At 42.2% G+C, this 13,871-nt stretch overlaps 1 protein-coding gene across 2 annotated transcripts in view; it reads right to left on the bottom strand.

The window, feature by feature from the left end:
* Positions 1-5,579: 5,579 nt before the first annotated feature.
* bsnb (bassoon (presynaptic cytomatrix protein) b) overlaps positions 5,580-13,871 on the bottom strand; it is a 120,879-nt gene continuing 112,587 nt past the window's right edge. For both annotated transcript variants that reach the window (XM_036950013.2, XM_090205230.1), the window contains exons 10-13: positions 11,963-12,018; positions 11,704-11,840; positions 10,694-10,917; positions 5,580-7,372 (exon numbers count right to left, since the gene is read on the bottom strand). In XM_036950013.2, the coding sequence (XP_036805908.2) occupies positions 11,978-12,018 (41 nt within the window). In that variant the 3' untranslated portion in view covers positions 5,580-7,372; positions 10,694-10,917; positions 11,704-11,840; positions 11,963-11,977. The remainder of the gene's footprint in view (positions 7,373-10,693; positions 10,918-11,703; positions 11,841-11,962; positions 12,019-13,871) is intronic.

The raw sequence follows: 13,871 nt of genomic DNA, 5'->3' as shown, positions 1-13,871 counted from the left end.
CTGCCCTTTCCCACCTGGACAAAAGGAACACCTACAGTGCCTTGCGAAAGTATTCGGCCCCCTTGAACTTTGCAACCTTTTGCCACATTTCAGGCTTCAAACATAAAGATATAAAACTGTATTTTTTTGTGAAGAATCAACAAGTGGGACACAATCATGAAGTGGAACAACATTTATTGGATATTTCAAACTTTTTTAACAAATCAAAAACGGAAAAATTGGGCGTGCAAAATTATTCAGCCCCCTTAAGTTAATACTTTGTAGCGCCACCTTTTGCTGTGATTACAGCTGTAAGTCGCTTGGGGTATGTATCTATCAGTTTTGCACATCGAGAGACTGACATTTTTTCCCATTCCTCCTTGCAAAACAGCTCGAGCTCAGTGAGGTTGGATGGAGAGCATTTGTGAACAGCCGTTTTCAGTTCTTTCCACAGATTCTCGATTGGATTCAGGTCTGGACTTTGACTTGGCCATTCTAACACCTGGATATGTTTATTTTTGAACCATTCCATTGTAGATTTTGCTTTATGTTTTGGATCATTGTCTTGTTGGAAGACAAATCTCCGTCCCAGTCTCAGGTCTTTTGCAGACTCCATCAGGTTTTCTTCCAGAATGGTCCTGTATTTGGCTCCATCCATCTTCCCATCAATTTTAACCATCTTCCCTGTCCCTGCTGAAGAAAAGCAGGCCCAAACCATGATGCTGCCACCACCATGTTTGACAGTGGGGATGTTGTGTTCAGTGTGATGAGCTGTGTTGCTTTTACGCCAAACATAACGTTTTGCATTGTTGCCAAAAAGTTCAATTTTGGTTTCATCTGACCAGAGCACCTTCTTCCACATGTTTGGTGTGTCTCCCAGGTGGCTTGTGGAAAACTTTAAACAACACTTTTTATGGATATCTTTAAGAAATGGCTTTCTTCTTGCCACTCTTCCATAAAGGACAGATTTGTGCAATATACGACTGATTGTTGTCCTATGGACAGAGTCTCCCACCTCAGCTGTAGATCTCTGCAGTTCATCCAGAGTGATCATGGGCCTCTTGGCTGCATCTCTGATCAGTCTTCTCCTTGTATGAGCTGAAAGTTTAGAGGGACGGCCAGGTCTTGGTAGATTTGCAGTGGTCTGATACTCCTTCCATTTCAATATTATCGCTTGCACAGTGCTCCTTGGGATGTTTAAAGCTTGGGAAATCTTTTTGTATCCAAATCCGGCTTTAAACTTCTTCACAACAGTATCTCAGACCTGCCTGGTGTGTTCCTTGTTCTTCATGATGCTCTCTGCGCTTTTAACGGACCTCTGAGACTATCACAGTGCAGGTGCATTTATACGGAGACTTGATTACACACAGGTGGATTGTATTTATCATCATTAGTCATTTAGGTCAACATTGGATCATTCAGAGATCCTCACTGAACTTCTGGAGAGAGTTTGCTACACTGAAAGTAAAGGGGCTGAATAATTTTGCACGCCCAATTTTTCAGTTTTTGATTTGTTAAAAAGGTTTGAAATATCCAATAAATGTCGTTCCACTTCATGATTGTGTCCCACTTGTTGCTGATTCTTCACAAAAAAAGACAGTTTTATATCTTTATGTTTGAAGCCTGAAATGTGGCAAAAGGTCGCAAAGTTCAAGGGGGCCGAATACTTTCGCAAGGCACTGTATGTGAGAATGCTGTTTATTGACTACAGCTCAACGTTCAACACTATAGTACCCTCAAAGCTCATCACCAAGCTAAGGATCCTGGGACTAAACACCTCCCTCTGCAACTGGATCCTGGACGGGCTGTAGGGGAGCAGGTTGAGAGCTTCAAATTCATTGGTGTCCACATCAACAACAAACTAGATTGGTCCAAACACACCAAGACAGTCGTGAAGAGGGCATGACAAAGCCGATTCCCCCTCAGGAAACTAAAAAGATGGGTCCTGAGATCCTCAACATTTTCTACAGCTGCAACATCGAGAGCATTCTGACTGGTTGCATGACTGCCTGGTACAGCAATTGCTCGGCCTCCGACCGCAAGGCACTTCAGAGGGTAGTGCGTACGGCCCAGTACATTACTGGGGCAAAGCTGCCTGCATTCCAGGACCTAAACATTGTCAAAGACCTACATTTATGTACATACTACCTACATTGGCCCAACCAACCAGTGCTCCCGCACATTGGGCTCAACATATTTGCATTGTGTTCCCCCCCCCAACCCCTCTTTTTACACTTCTGCTACTCTCTGTTCATCATATATGCATAGTCACTTTAACGATACCCACATGTACATACTACCTCAATAAGCCTGACTAACAGGTGTCTGTATATAGCCTTGCTACTATTTTTTTAAATGTCTTTTTACTGTTGTTTTATTTCTTTACTTACCTACACACACACACATACCTCTTTTTCCGCACCATTTGTTAGAGCCTGTAAGTAAGCATTTCGCTTTAAGGTCACCTGTTGTATTCGGCGCGCGTGACAAATAAACTTTGATTTGATTTGATTCATTCCGCCGATTCTGTTGAAAAACGTTTTTTAAACGGAAGCTAACGGGGATAAACATACTTGAATTTGTCCAATAGAAACTCATTTGCAACTGTTGGACTAATGATTACATCCTATACAATATCAGCTAGATGCAGGCAAGAGTGTGCAAGTATTGAATGTCACTGTCTGTCATCTCAAATTTGTCTCTAGACCTGTGTGCCCCTTCGTTATAAACTTTCATTCAAAGGCTAGGTTGTAGCAACCTCATGATGGGTATAGGGAACATTTGTGTCACGCCTGCTTCGGCTCTTCCCCCCATGCGCTCGAGGGCGCCAGGCTGCCCTGCATCACGTTCTCCTGCCACCATCATTTACGCACACCCGCCTTTCCTCGTCACGCGCATCAGTGATATTGAATTCACCTGGACTCACTCGATCTTCTGTTTATTACCTCCCCTATATTTGTCAGTTCCCCAGCGCTGCATTGTTTGTCGTCTGTCTTTGTGTTTCCCAGTTCAGACGCTGTTCCTGTCCTGTTGCATGTCCGTTCCTAATTAAATGTCAACTCCCCGTACCTGCATCTATTCTCCAGCGTCATTCCTTACAATTTGAGTATCATGTAGTAGCCTAAACCTATTGATATTACATTGAACTGGGTAAATGCAATATGAATGACAGTCATCCAATATGCTGTAATAGAAATAAGGCCATGCTCATGAAACGACACTAACCGCCACTGGCATCAGGAATTGTCTACCACCCAAATGACATTCAGCCAACTTGACACAACTGTTGGAAGCATTGGAGTTAACATGGGCCAGCATCTGTGGAACGATTTTGACACCTCGTAAAATCCATGCCCCGACATATTAAGGCTGTTCTGATGGCTATTATTTTTCAATGCTCCAAGGGGCTCAGCAGAGCTTTGTATTTTTCTGTAATTTCTAGAGAGACAGGCAACAATTATTTCCTTGAATACAATGTGGTGAACAGTGGTTGCTGTTGGCAACCATTTCAGTCAGTCATTCAGCCAGTCAGTCATTCAGCCAGTCAGTCAGTGAAAGAACAAGGAAAAATAGTAAAGTGGATGACAAACAAATAACTACAAGAGAGACATTTTTCATTTTCTCTTTATTCTTTTTCCTGATTGGAAACAAATTGCAGGGTCATTATTTTCATTAATCACATTACATGACATGATGCACCAAAATGTTACTCTATCTGTTTACAGGAATACACTGAATAGAACACAAGATTTCACAATGGATACACGACTGATGTTTCGCCCATTGCACTTACAACAGTGAATGACTTGAGTTAAGACTTTTTCTGGATTTTTTGTTGCATTTTCTCTTTCCTTTTTCCTCTTATTTCAATCTCTTTTTTTTTTTTAATTAGCGGATCATGTCCCATCACCTTTGAAACCTCCCGATAGAATGACAATAGAACGCCTGGATAAACTTTTGTCATGGAGGTATTTCTCCTTGTTTTACAAACACAATATGTATAGAAACTCTACAGAGACCAGATATGTTTTCTGAATACAAGTTGTTCCCCTTTTGCCAACAGTCACATACACCGCTCATTTCATCATTATAATCATAATATTTAATCATAATAAATATTATATTATGCACAAAAGCACAAAAAGTTGGCAGCAAGTACAGCGTGGGGGATGCACAAGACGGCCTTACTATGAACTCAAACACTGTACAGAAGAATCCATCTGTATTTACAGTGACAATGTCTGTCTGTCCGTCCTTGTGTCTCGCTGGACGACTACAGTCAGTGATGGCTGTTCTGTCACATGCACCTCTTCTCTTATCGACCACAACGTCTCCATGAAGATGGTGAGCATGCGTCTGTCTATACCGAACCACCACTAAGGACCCTCTGTGATTCATTCTACCCACACTCATTCATATTAATGACATGAGATACTTGATTTGTTTTTACCTCGCCTTGAAATTGTCAACACATTTCCTATTGGTGTGTCATATTTCTGTGTCTTTACAGACAGTATAGTGACAAACTGTAACCAGTCAGGCTTGTGCTTTCATTATAACGTGCCCTGATTTGGTAAATGACAGGCTTGGGGTCAGCAGCATGTCGAGTCTCTCGGACTTGACTGACAGTACTGTAGGTTCCCTTTAGGTTCCCTCTAGGTTCCCTGGAGGTTCCCTCTAGGTTGGCCTTGGATATGGAAGGTTCAGCGGTTCACTGATGGAGTTCTAGACGTGCTTCTGTTCATTTAAGGGCGTATCTTAACATCAATTTAAGTCACATTTTCACTTAGTCTCCCAGTGAAATGAATGCACAACTAAGTGGAGGAAAGGATTTCCCCCATTGTTCCTCCAACTACAAATAATACCTTGATTTGTTGTTCTTTAAATGTACCTTTTAGTGGCTTCAAAGCACTTTAATGTTGTTTCCCACATCATATATTACCACATGAAGCCATCCCGATATGCAGTGAGGCATACGAAACAGTTATATTTGTTGGATGGTCTGATCAACCAATCAGATACCAGAAACTAACCCCCCCGCCCCGCCCACCCACCCTTCAGATTATACACCGACCGTAATACGCACAATTACATTTTACATGGAGAATTTCTTGACCAACTGCATCACAGGTTTGTATAGCAGCACGGATTGGACAGTCACTGTAAGCCGAACACGCCACGGCACAGTGGAAACCTGGTCAAGCCACACACACACCAAGACTTAATGAGGTCATACAAACAGCCGGACGAAGCCAAGCAAACCCATGCTTCTAGCAACAAGATGTTGGACATTCATGACTGACAGTCTATACAGTTAACCCTTTGGCAACAAGTCCCCCGTATGGGGAGTGATGGGGTACTATTAAACATGCCACAAAAATAAAAACAAGTCTAGATTCAATAGTTCAATATTAAGATCCATACATACAAGTACAAACATGTTCATAACCGTTTTCTGACGTTTTTCAGTTCACAATGATGTTGGGAGTCGTGTGAGTAACATTGGTCATCATGATATTAAACTTTTTTGGAGTCTTTTCCAGTTTCAAAATGAATCATTGCATAGAACATTTGAAATGATGATTGCTTCCAACCAATCCTGTGTGTGTGTGTGTGTGTGTGTGTGTGTGTGTGTGTGTGTGTGTGTGTGTGTGTGTGTGTGTGTGTGTGCGTGGGTTAGCGTAAATGCCGAGATTTAGGTGTGTATGTGTGGTTATGCAACTCTCTCAGACACATTTACTGATGTTATTCAACATGTCTCAGATATCCCCAAGCACGAATTTAAACAACATTAACACCATTGTGCTGTACAACGTTTTCTGCATGCTATTGCTTTTAAAAATCAACCAGCAAATTATTCAAACACGAGATAATTCATAAGAAAACCATAGACCATTCAAATATAAATAGATTTACCAAAGAAAAACATGAAACAAAAAAATACAGAAGTCACATAAATATAAATGAATAAATACACAAATGAATCATGTACATTATCAGTGTTCTAGCTAGATGTATATACATACAGTAGTATACATTTGTGCAAAAAAAAATAATTAAGAAAGGTATGATGGACATTTCAAAACATATGAGTTATACAAGTAAAAAATATGGACTGAATAAGGCTCTTCTTTTCCCAAAAAATACCAGGCAGAAATGATAAGAAACTAAACAAGATGAAAATAAATCAACAAATAGATCATAAAAAGAAACGAAACAACAACAAAGTCCCAAAGTGCTCTGGGATTGACAACTGATGGCTTTGTGATGGCTAACAAACAAACAAAAAACAGCCGTGGCCACGCTTACTTGCGCTCCGTTTGGTTCTCTCTTCTGTGTAGATCTCACACTCTCATTGGTGGGGCACCACTGGTAGCTCCTCCACCTCTCGTGATCCTACTCGTCTAGTAATGTCTAGTGGCCCCTCTTCTGGACATGGTGGTGGGAAAAGTATTGAGAAGATATGGGTTTCTGTTCGATTATTATTATTGTGCGTGCATTCCCATGTCCACATGTACATGTTGCATTCTGGAGACATCATATCATCACAACAGGTGGACGAGAAATGAAAACACATTCAAAGAAAGGGTCATCGTTCCCTATACTGGAATGTAGAGATCATAGAAACCAAGCATTCAAGGGTTTAATAACAGGGAATTGTTTGTTTGTTTTGTCTGTCGCCGTAGTAACGTCTTGCCTCCTCCGGTAGTAGTAGTTTGAGTGTCATAGTTAGCGAAGAAGTCTCTTTGGTACTAGTAAAACCTATGAGCTGTCTACCTCTGTCCACCTCCTCCATTGCGTTATAATGGTGATGCTGTAAAAAAAAGGCCCTTTGGGCACAAAAGCGTGGGGTCGTGAAGGATTCTGGTCAGATGTGGACTCCTCAGACAGACTCTGCATCCCAAAAGGGACCCTATTTCCTATATATTTCCAATATAATACACTACTTTTGACCAGAGCCCAAAGGACCCTGGTCGAAAGTAGTGCACTAAATAGGGAATAGGGTGTCATTTGGGACTTGCCCCGAGTAGATTGTGGTCAGATGTGGACTCCTCAGACAGAGTGACTTCCCCTCAATGCCCTGTAGAGGGCACTATGAAGCTTCCCTCAACTACAATCGCTCCCATCTGGCCTGGTTTTCCAACAGGAGAACCTCAGCGAGTGATACAAGACATTCAGGTGAAAAAACAGCGTCCTCCGTTGCTGTCCCCCTGAGCTGAGAGATGCTGAAGCCAAGCCTAAGGTGTGTGACAGCTCCCTGTCCTGTACCTGGATCCGGAGTTATATCTCTCAGTAAGCAGACAACCGACAGGGAGGTGAGGATTCAATCTGTCTTATTCACTCTCTTACGGGAGCTGTGAGGCAGGCTCTCCCTGGCATTCTGTTGGTGTATCTGAAAACACAAGGTCAAAGATCAGTGTCCCTCACCTGGAGATCATTTCTACTGAGAACTAAAGGTTCCAAAATTCCGGTAACTTTCCCAAAACTCCCAGATTGTCCATCTTCCCGGTTGGAAGATTCCCAGATTTTCAGTTTATGTCCTCCTGATTCCAGGAATCTTCCAAATGGGATTTCTGGAAAACCAGGGATTTCTGGCAAACGTACCAAAAGGTTGCAACGTTACGAGAACAATATGCACCGAATCTATACGGTATGTGTTGCATTAGGATCCAATATGTCACAGGCATTTGAATCATATGACAAACACAGGCAAAACACAGGGCATTACAATTGACAGTACACGGAGTGTTCATTACATGTGTTCATTACTGTCCCATAGAGTTCCTGTGACATTATTTTGCTGACATTTTATTTGATCTCTGAGAAATGAAGCTAATTAATTGATTCGTCACTTTATATGTACGTACTGTATTCTAGACATACTGTAGCTCATCCTATATAACTACTGCTGGACAGCCAGTACATTTTCCTACTTACACATTGTCCAGACTGCCTATACACCACCACGTATTTATATTCAGGACTCTGACATTGCTCATTCTGATATTTCTTCATTTCTGTTTTTTTTGTTGTGTATTTGTGTATCAGCATTGCACTGTTAGACACTGCATTGCTGGAGCTAGAAACGTAAGGGTTTTGCTACACCTGCTTTAAGATCTGCTGATCTGTGCATGCGACAAATAGACTGTGATTTGATTTGAAATATTTCAGGACTTGATTTCACCTCAAGGGGGCAGAGGAGAGCTGTAGGACTGTAATACTGTACCGCTGGAGGGATAACTATGTGTGTGCGCACACGCCTTCCCTACAGGCAGACAAAAGGGCCCACGTATACACACACAATTCCATTCTCATTCCTCACACATGGTTCAGCTCAGTGTCCTTTAGAGCGAGAAAGAGAGAGAGCGAGAGAGAGATGTAAACATACAGTGTGTTTCCCATGCCAATTAAGCCCTTTGAATTGAACATGTTAATTGAATTGAGAGAGAGAAAACAGACACAATGAGAGGGAAAGAGAGAGAGAGCAAGAGAGAGAGAGAGAGAGAGAGATCAAGAGAGAAAGAAACAGGGACAGAGAGAGAACGAGAGAAAGAAACAGGAACAGAGAGAGAGAGAACGAGAGAAAGAAACAGGGACAGAGACAGAATGAGAAAAAGAAACAGGGACAGAGACAAAATTTGAGAAAGAAACAGGGACAGACAGAGAGAGAACGAGAGAAAGAAACAGGGACAGAGAGAGAATGAGAGAAAGAAACAGGGACAGAGACGGAATGAGAGAAAGAAACAGGGACAGAGAGAGAGAATGAGAGAAAGAAACAGGGACAGAGAGAGAGAACGAGAGAAAGAAACAGGGACAGAGCGAGAGAACGAGAGAAAGAAACAGGGACAGAGCGAGAGAACGAGAGAAAGAAACAGGGACAGAGAGAGAACGAGAGAAAGAAACAGGGACAGAGAGAGAACGAGAGAAAGAAACAGGGACAGAGAGAGAACGAGAACGAGAGAAAGAAACAGGGACAGAGAGAGAGAGAGAACGAGAACGAGAGAAAGAAACAGGGACAGACAGAGAGAATGAGAGAAAGAAACAGGGACAGAGAGAGAACGAGAGAAAGAAACAGGGACAGAGAGAGAGAATGAGAGAAAGAAACAGGGACAGAGAGAGAGAATGAGAGAAAGAAACAGGGACAGAGAGAGAACGAGAGAAAGAAACAGGGACAGAGAGAGAACAAGAGAAAGAAACAGGGACAGAGAGAGAACAAGAGAAAGAAACAGGGACAGAGAGAGAACAATAGAAAGAAACAGGGACAGAGAGAAAACAAGAGAAAGAAACAGGGACAGAGAGAGAACAAGAGAAAGAGAGAACCACTGTCTTTATTCACAGTATTCCCTTAAATCCCTGAGCCAGAGCTCATGCAGCATGGAGGGTCATCCAGTGGCTAACATTCCAGTGCCAGACTCTATTTACCATGGGAACCAATCCCACACCCTAATACCAGGGAATTATTGTAAAACTCTCTTATAACAATACTTTTTGTTGTTGAACAAAGTCATTATTATTTATTTTTTTAAAGCTCCGAGCTCTAAAATAGGGCAATAAATACAAGCTCTGCAATATGACTGATTAGAAAGGTTCATCCGAATGTACTGAGTTTTGCTCGTGACCTTTCCCCTCATCGACTAGTTGCGCTACACTTCTAACGCGGCTGTGCAGTAGTAGGACACACCCACCACGAGTTGACACCTCACTAAAACAGACCACACTCCCTATCTAAGACCTCACAACTGGCCCAAGACAGTCACGCTGAGTGCTTCCAGTTTCACTACTCCCCCCTACGCGTCACTGGGCCGGTTTTGTTTTGCTCGGCCCGGTGCCCCGGGTGGGTGGACATGGTCTAAAATGTGCAAACTCCGCCCACCCGGGCCACCCACTATGTCCCAAGCCCCTCCCTCCCCGGGCGGTTGCAGCCAATCAGAGCCCTGCTGGGATTGTCAGTAATCCCCGGGGCTGAGAAGGCTTGCCTGCTGCTCAAAGAGGCACTGAGCTGGGTTTATCTCTAGATCCCTGCACTGGATCACAGGATCCCTCACCCCCTGCCCCACACACACAGAGAGGCACCTGGTGTCACGCCCTATGATATCACGGTCAACCCAACCCAGATGCCATAATAACTAGTTCTTGTAGAGATAGCAGTGGCCAGAAAGAGAAAGCAGGGACCCAATTAGTCTTCATGTGTTTTGAACAGGGGCCCAATAGAAATGCATTGAAATGTATTTCGTTTGCAAAACAATTCTATAGTGTTAGTCCATTCTACCATGTAATGAGGGATTGTTTATAGGATAGTAAATCATCATTCTGTGGGCTTCACAGTTTCTGTGTGTGCGATCGTGTGTGCGTGTGTGTGTGCGCGCGCATGTCTGTGTGTCCGTGCGTGTGTGTGCATGGAAGGACAGTATAAAGCCATGGTTAGTCTGCTCATCCATTGGCTAATTATAGTGCTCTGTGTGGACAAGTGAACGGGTAAACCTCCTGGACCTATCCTGGGCTCTAACCTCTGACCTCTCCAGCAGAGTGAGAACATGGACACAGTCATTCTGTTTACCTGACTTGACACAGCAGAGAACCAATTAACTGAAAATGCACAATAAACAAGAGCACACAGAGACACACACAGACACAGAGACACACACACATAGAGACACACACACACACAGAGACACACACACACTGGATTAATGTACATCTGATTTTCACTTACAGCCAGCAGAGGCAGCAGCAGAAGTTTATCTTGAATAGTTTGCTCATGTTTGGGACCCCCGCTCTGACTTGATATCCATCCACTTCGTCCTCTCCTCCATCCTCTGCTCATGTCTGGAGATCCCAGCCAGTGCTGACAAAGCATCCACCCATTCTAATTCTGATCATGTTGTGTGCTCAGGTCTGGGGAGTTCAGTGCTGACCAGGCATCCTTTGATTCCAGCCCTGATTGGTGGTAACGTGGGTTGAGAGAAAATTGCAAGTGGGAGAAAGAGAGCGAGAGAAAGAAAGAAAATGAGAGAAAGAGGGGAAAATTAGAAGGAAAAAAAAAGAGAAAAATGCACCCAGCTGGTCAGACAGAATATACAATTACAGTACTTAATGAGTCATCAGTTCACTCATGCTACTACATTATGCATTATGCAGACATGGATCTATGTTAATCTATGCAAATATCCAGCTGATACAACACTTTATCCATCACAGTGTGGGACTGCTGCCACATCTTGAAGATACTGTCTGCATCCCAAATGGCACCTTATTCCCTACCTAGAGCACTTTTGACCAGATATCTATGGGCCCTGAGCAGACGTGGTGCACTATATAGGGAACAGGGTGCCATTGGGGTTGCAGATCTGTATCCCGTACTGCATTAAACCTAACCTTAAACATTGTTGATAGTATTACTACTTTGAGGGGTGAGTATTTAACTTCTAAAAAGATGAAAGCTATTTCAATATATTTAAATATTTAATAAACACTCATATACACCTTGGAAATAAGCAGAGGACAAGGGGGATCATGCTGTCCTTCCATGCACACACACACACACACAGACAGACATGTGCACACATACACACACACAAACTGGGGCCCACGGAATGATGATTCACTATCCTATAAAAAAATCTCTCATTACACCATTTTTCTCCTAAGACAAGGCCCACAGCCCCAATGTGTTAAGAAATGTATTCATCTCGCAAGGGAAGGGAGAGGTAATGAGATACTCACTGATGCGCTCAGGTACCCTCCTCTTCCCTCCTCCTCCGTTTCCTTGTGATAGTGAAATGTATAAAATGGCGTAAACAGTTTCATAGGTTTTTCCAGTACCAAGCCTCCAATCCCTCTCCATCTCAAGTCCTCATACCCTGCAAGACAAACACAAGCTGTCTCTCACCCCTGGGACTTCCGCAACACACTAGCAAACTGCAAGTGTCAACTAAGTAAGCTTTACGTCGAAGAAAATCACAAACAAATCCACCGCATTTACCCTCCTCTCTTCCGTTCACCAAAACGAAGTGAACTTCTTGCCGAGGCCAGAAATAGCTGTGTAAAAGAGATAGATGGGGAAGGGGGGGGGATGAAAATAATGAAAGAATAATGTTTAAGACAGTAAGATAGCACATTAGTACATTTCACAGAATATTCTGTAGTAGGTGTGTACAGTACAGTATAGTATCTTATCAATGTTTGTATTATATTCAATCACTAAGAAAGAACATCACCGACTAAGGACACACACACAGCGGCGTAAAGTACTTAAGCAAAAATACTTCAAAGTACTACTTAAGTAGTTTTTGTTCACTATTTATATTTTGACAACTTTTACTTTTACTTCAATACATTCCTATAGGACATAATGTACTTATTACTCCATACATTTTCCCTGACACCGAAATGTACTTGTTACATTTTGAATGCTTATCAGGACAGGAAAATGCTCCAATTCACACACTTATCAAAAGAACATCCCTAGTCATCCCTACTGCATCTGATCTGGCGGACTCACTAAACACACATGCTTCGTTTGTAAATTATGTCTGATTGTTGGAGTGTGCCCCCGGCTATACGTAAATAAATCAACAAGAAAATGGTGCCGTCTGATTTGCTTGATATAAGGAATTTTAAATAATTTAAACTTTTACTTTTGATAGTAAGTATATTTTAGCAATAACATTTACTTTTGATACTTAAGTACACTACCGGTCAACATATTTTAAACACCTACTTATTGAATGGTTTTTCTTTATTTGTACTATTTTCTACATTGTAGAATAATAGTGAAGACATCAAAACTAGGAAATAACACATATGGAATCATGTAGTAACCAAAAAAGTGTTAAACAAATCAAAATACAGCGGCAAGAAAGAGTATGTGGACCCTTTGGAATTACCTGCATTTCTGCATAAATTGGTCATCAAATTTGATCTGATCGTCATTTAAGTCACAACAATACACAAACATGGTGTGCTTAAACTAATAACACACAAATTATTGTATTTTTATTGTCTACATTGAATACAGAATTTAAAGATTCACAGTGTTGGTTGGAAAACAGTATGTGAACCCCCTAGGTCAATGACTTCTCCAAAAGCTAATTGGAGTCCGGAGTCAGCTAACCTGGAGTCCAATCAATGAGACACGATTGGAGATGTTGGTTAGAGCTGTCTCGCCCTATAAAAAACACTCACAAAATGTTTGTTTGCTATTCACAAGAAGCATTGCCTGATGTGAACCATGCCTCGAACAAAAGAGATCTCAGATCTAAGAACTGTTGACTTGCAAAAAGCTGGAAAGGGTTACAAAATTATCTCTAAAAGCCTTGATGTTCATCAGTCCACAGTAACACAAATTGTCTATAAATGGAGAAAGTTCAGCACTGTTGCTACTCTCCCTAGGAGTGGCTGTCCTGCAAAGATGACTGCAAGAGCACAGCGCAGAATGCTCAATGAGGTTAAGAAGAATCCTAGAGTGTCAGCTAAAGATTGACAGAAATCTCTGGTAATTAGTCTACGATATATAAAACACTAAACAAGAATGGTGTTCATGGGAGGACACCACGGAAGAAGCCACTGCTGTCCAATAAAAACATTGCTGCACGTCTGAAGTTTGCAAAAGTGCACCTGGATGTTCCACAGCGCTACTGGCAAAATATTCTGTGGACAGATGAAACTACAGTTGAGTTGTTTGGAAGGAAGACACAGCACCATGTGTGGAGAAAAACAGGCACAGCACAGCACAGCACAGCACACCAACATCAAAACCTCAAACCAACTGTAAAGTATGGTGGAGGGAGCATCATGGTTTGGGGCTGCTTTGCTGCCTCAGGGCCTGGACAGATTGCTATCATCGACAGAAAAATGAATTCCCAAGTTTATCAAGACATTCTGCAGGAGAA

Source organism: Oncorhynchus mykiss, chromosome 17, assembly GCF_057628025.1.
Source record: "Oncorhynchus mykiss isolate SJ-2025 chromosome 17, ASM5762802v1, whole genome shotgun sequence".
In the NCBI taxonomy this organism is placed as follows: Eukaryota; Metazoa; Chordata; class Actinopteri; order Salmoniformes; family Salmonidae; genus Oncorhynchus; species Oncorhynchus mykiss.
This window is presented reverse-complemented; position numbering and strand designations above follow the sequence as displayed.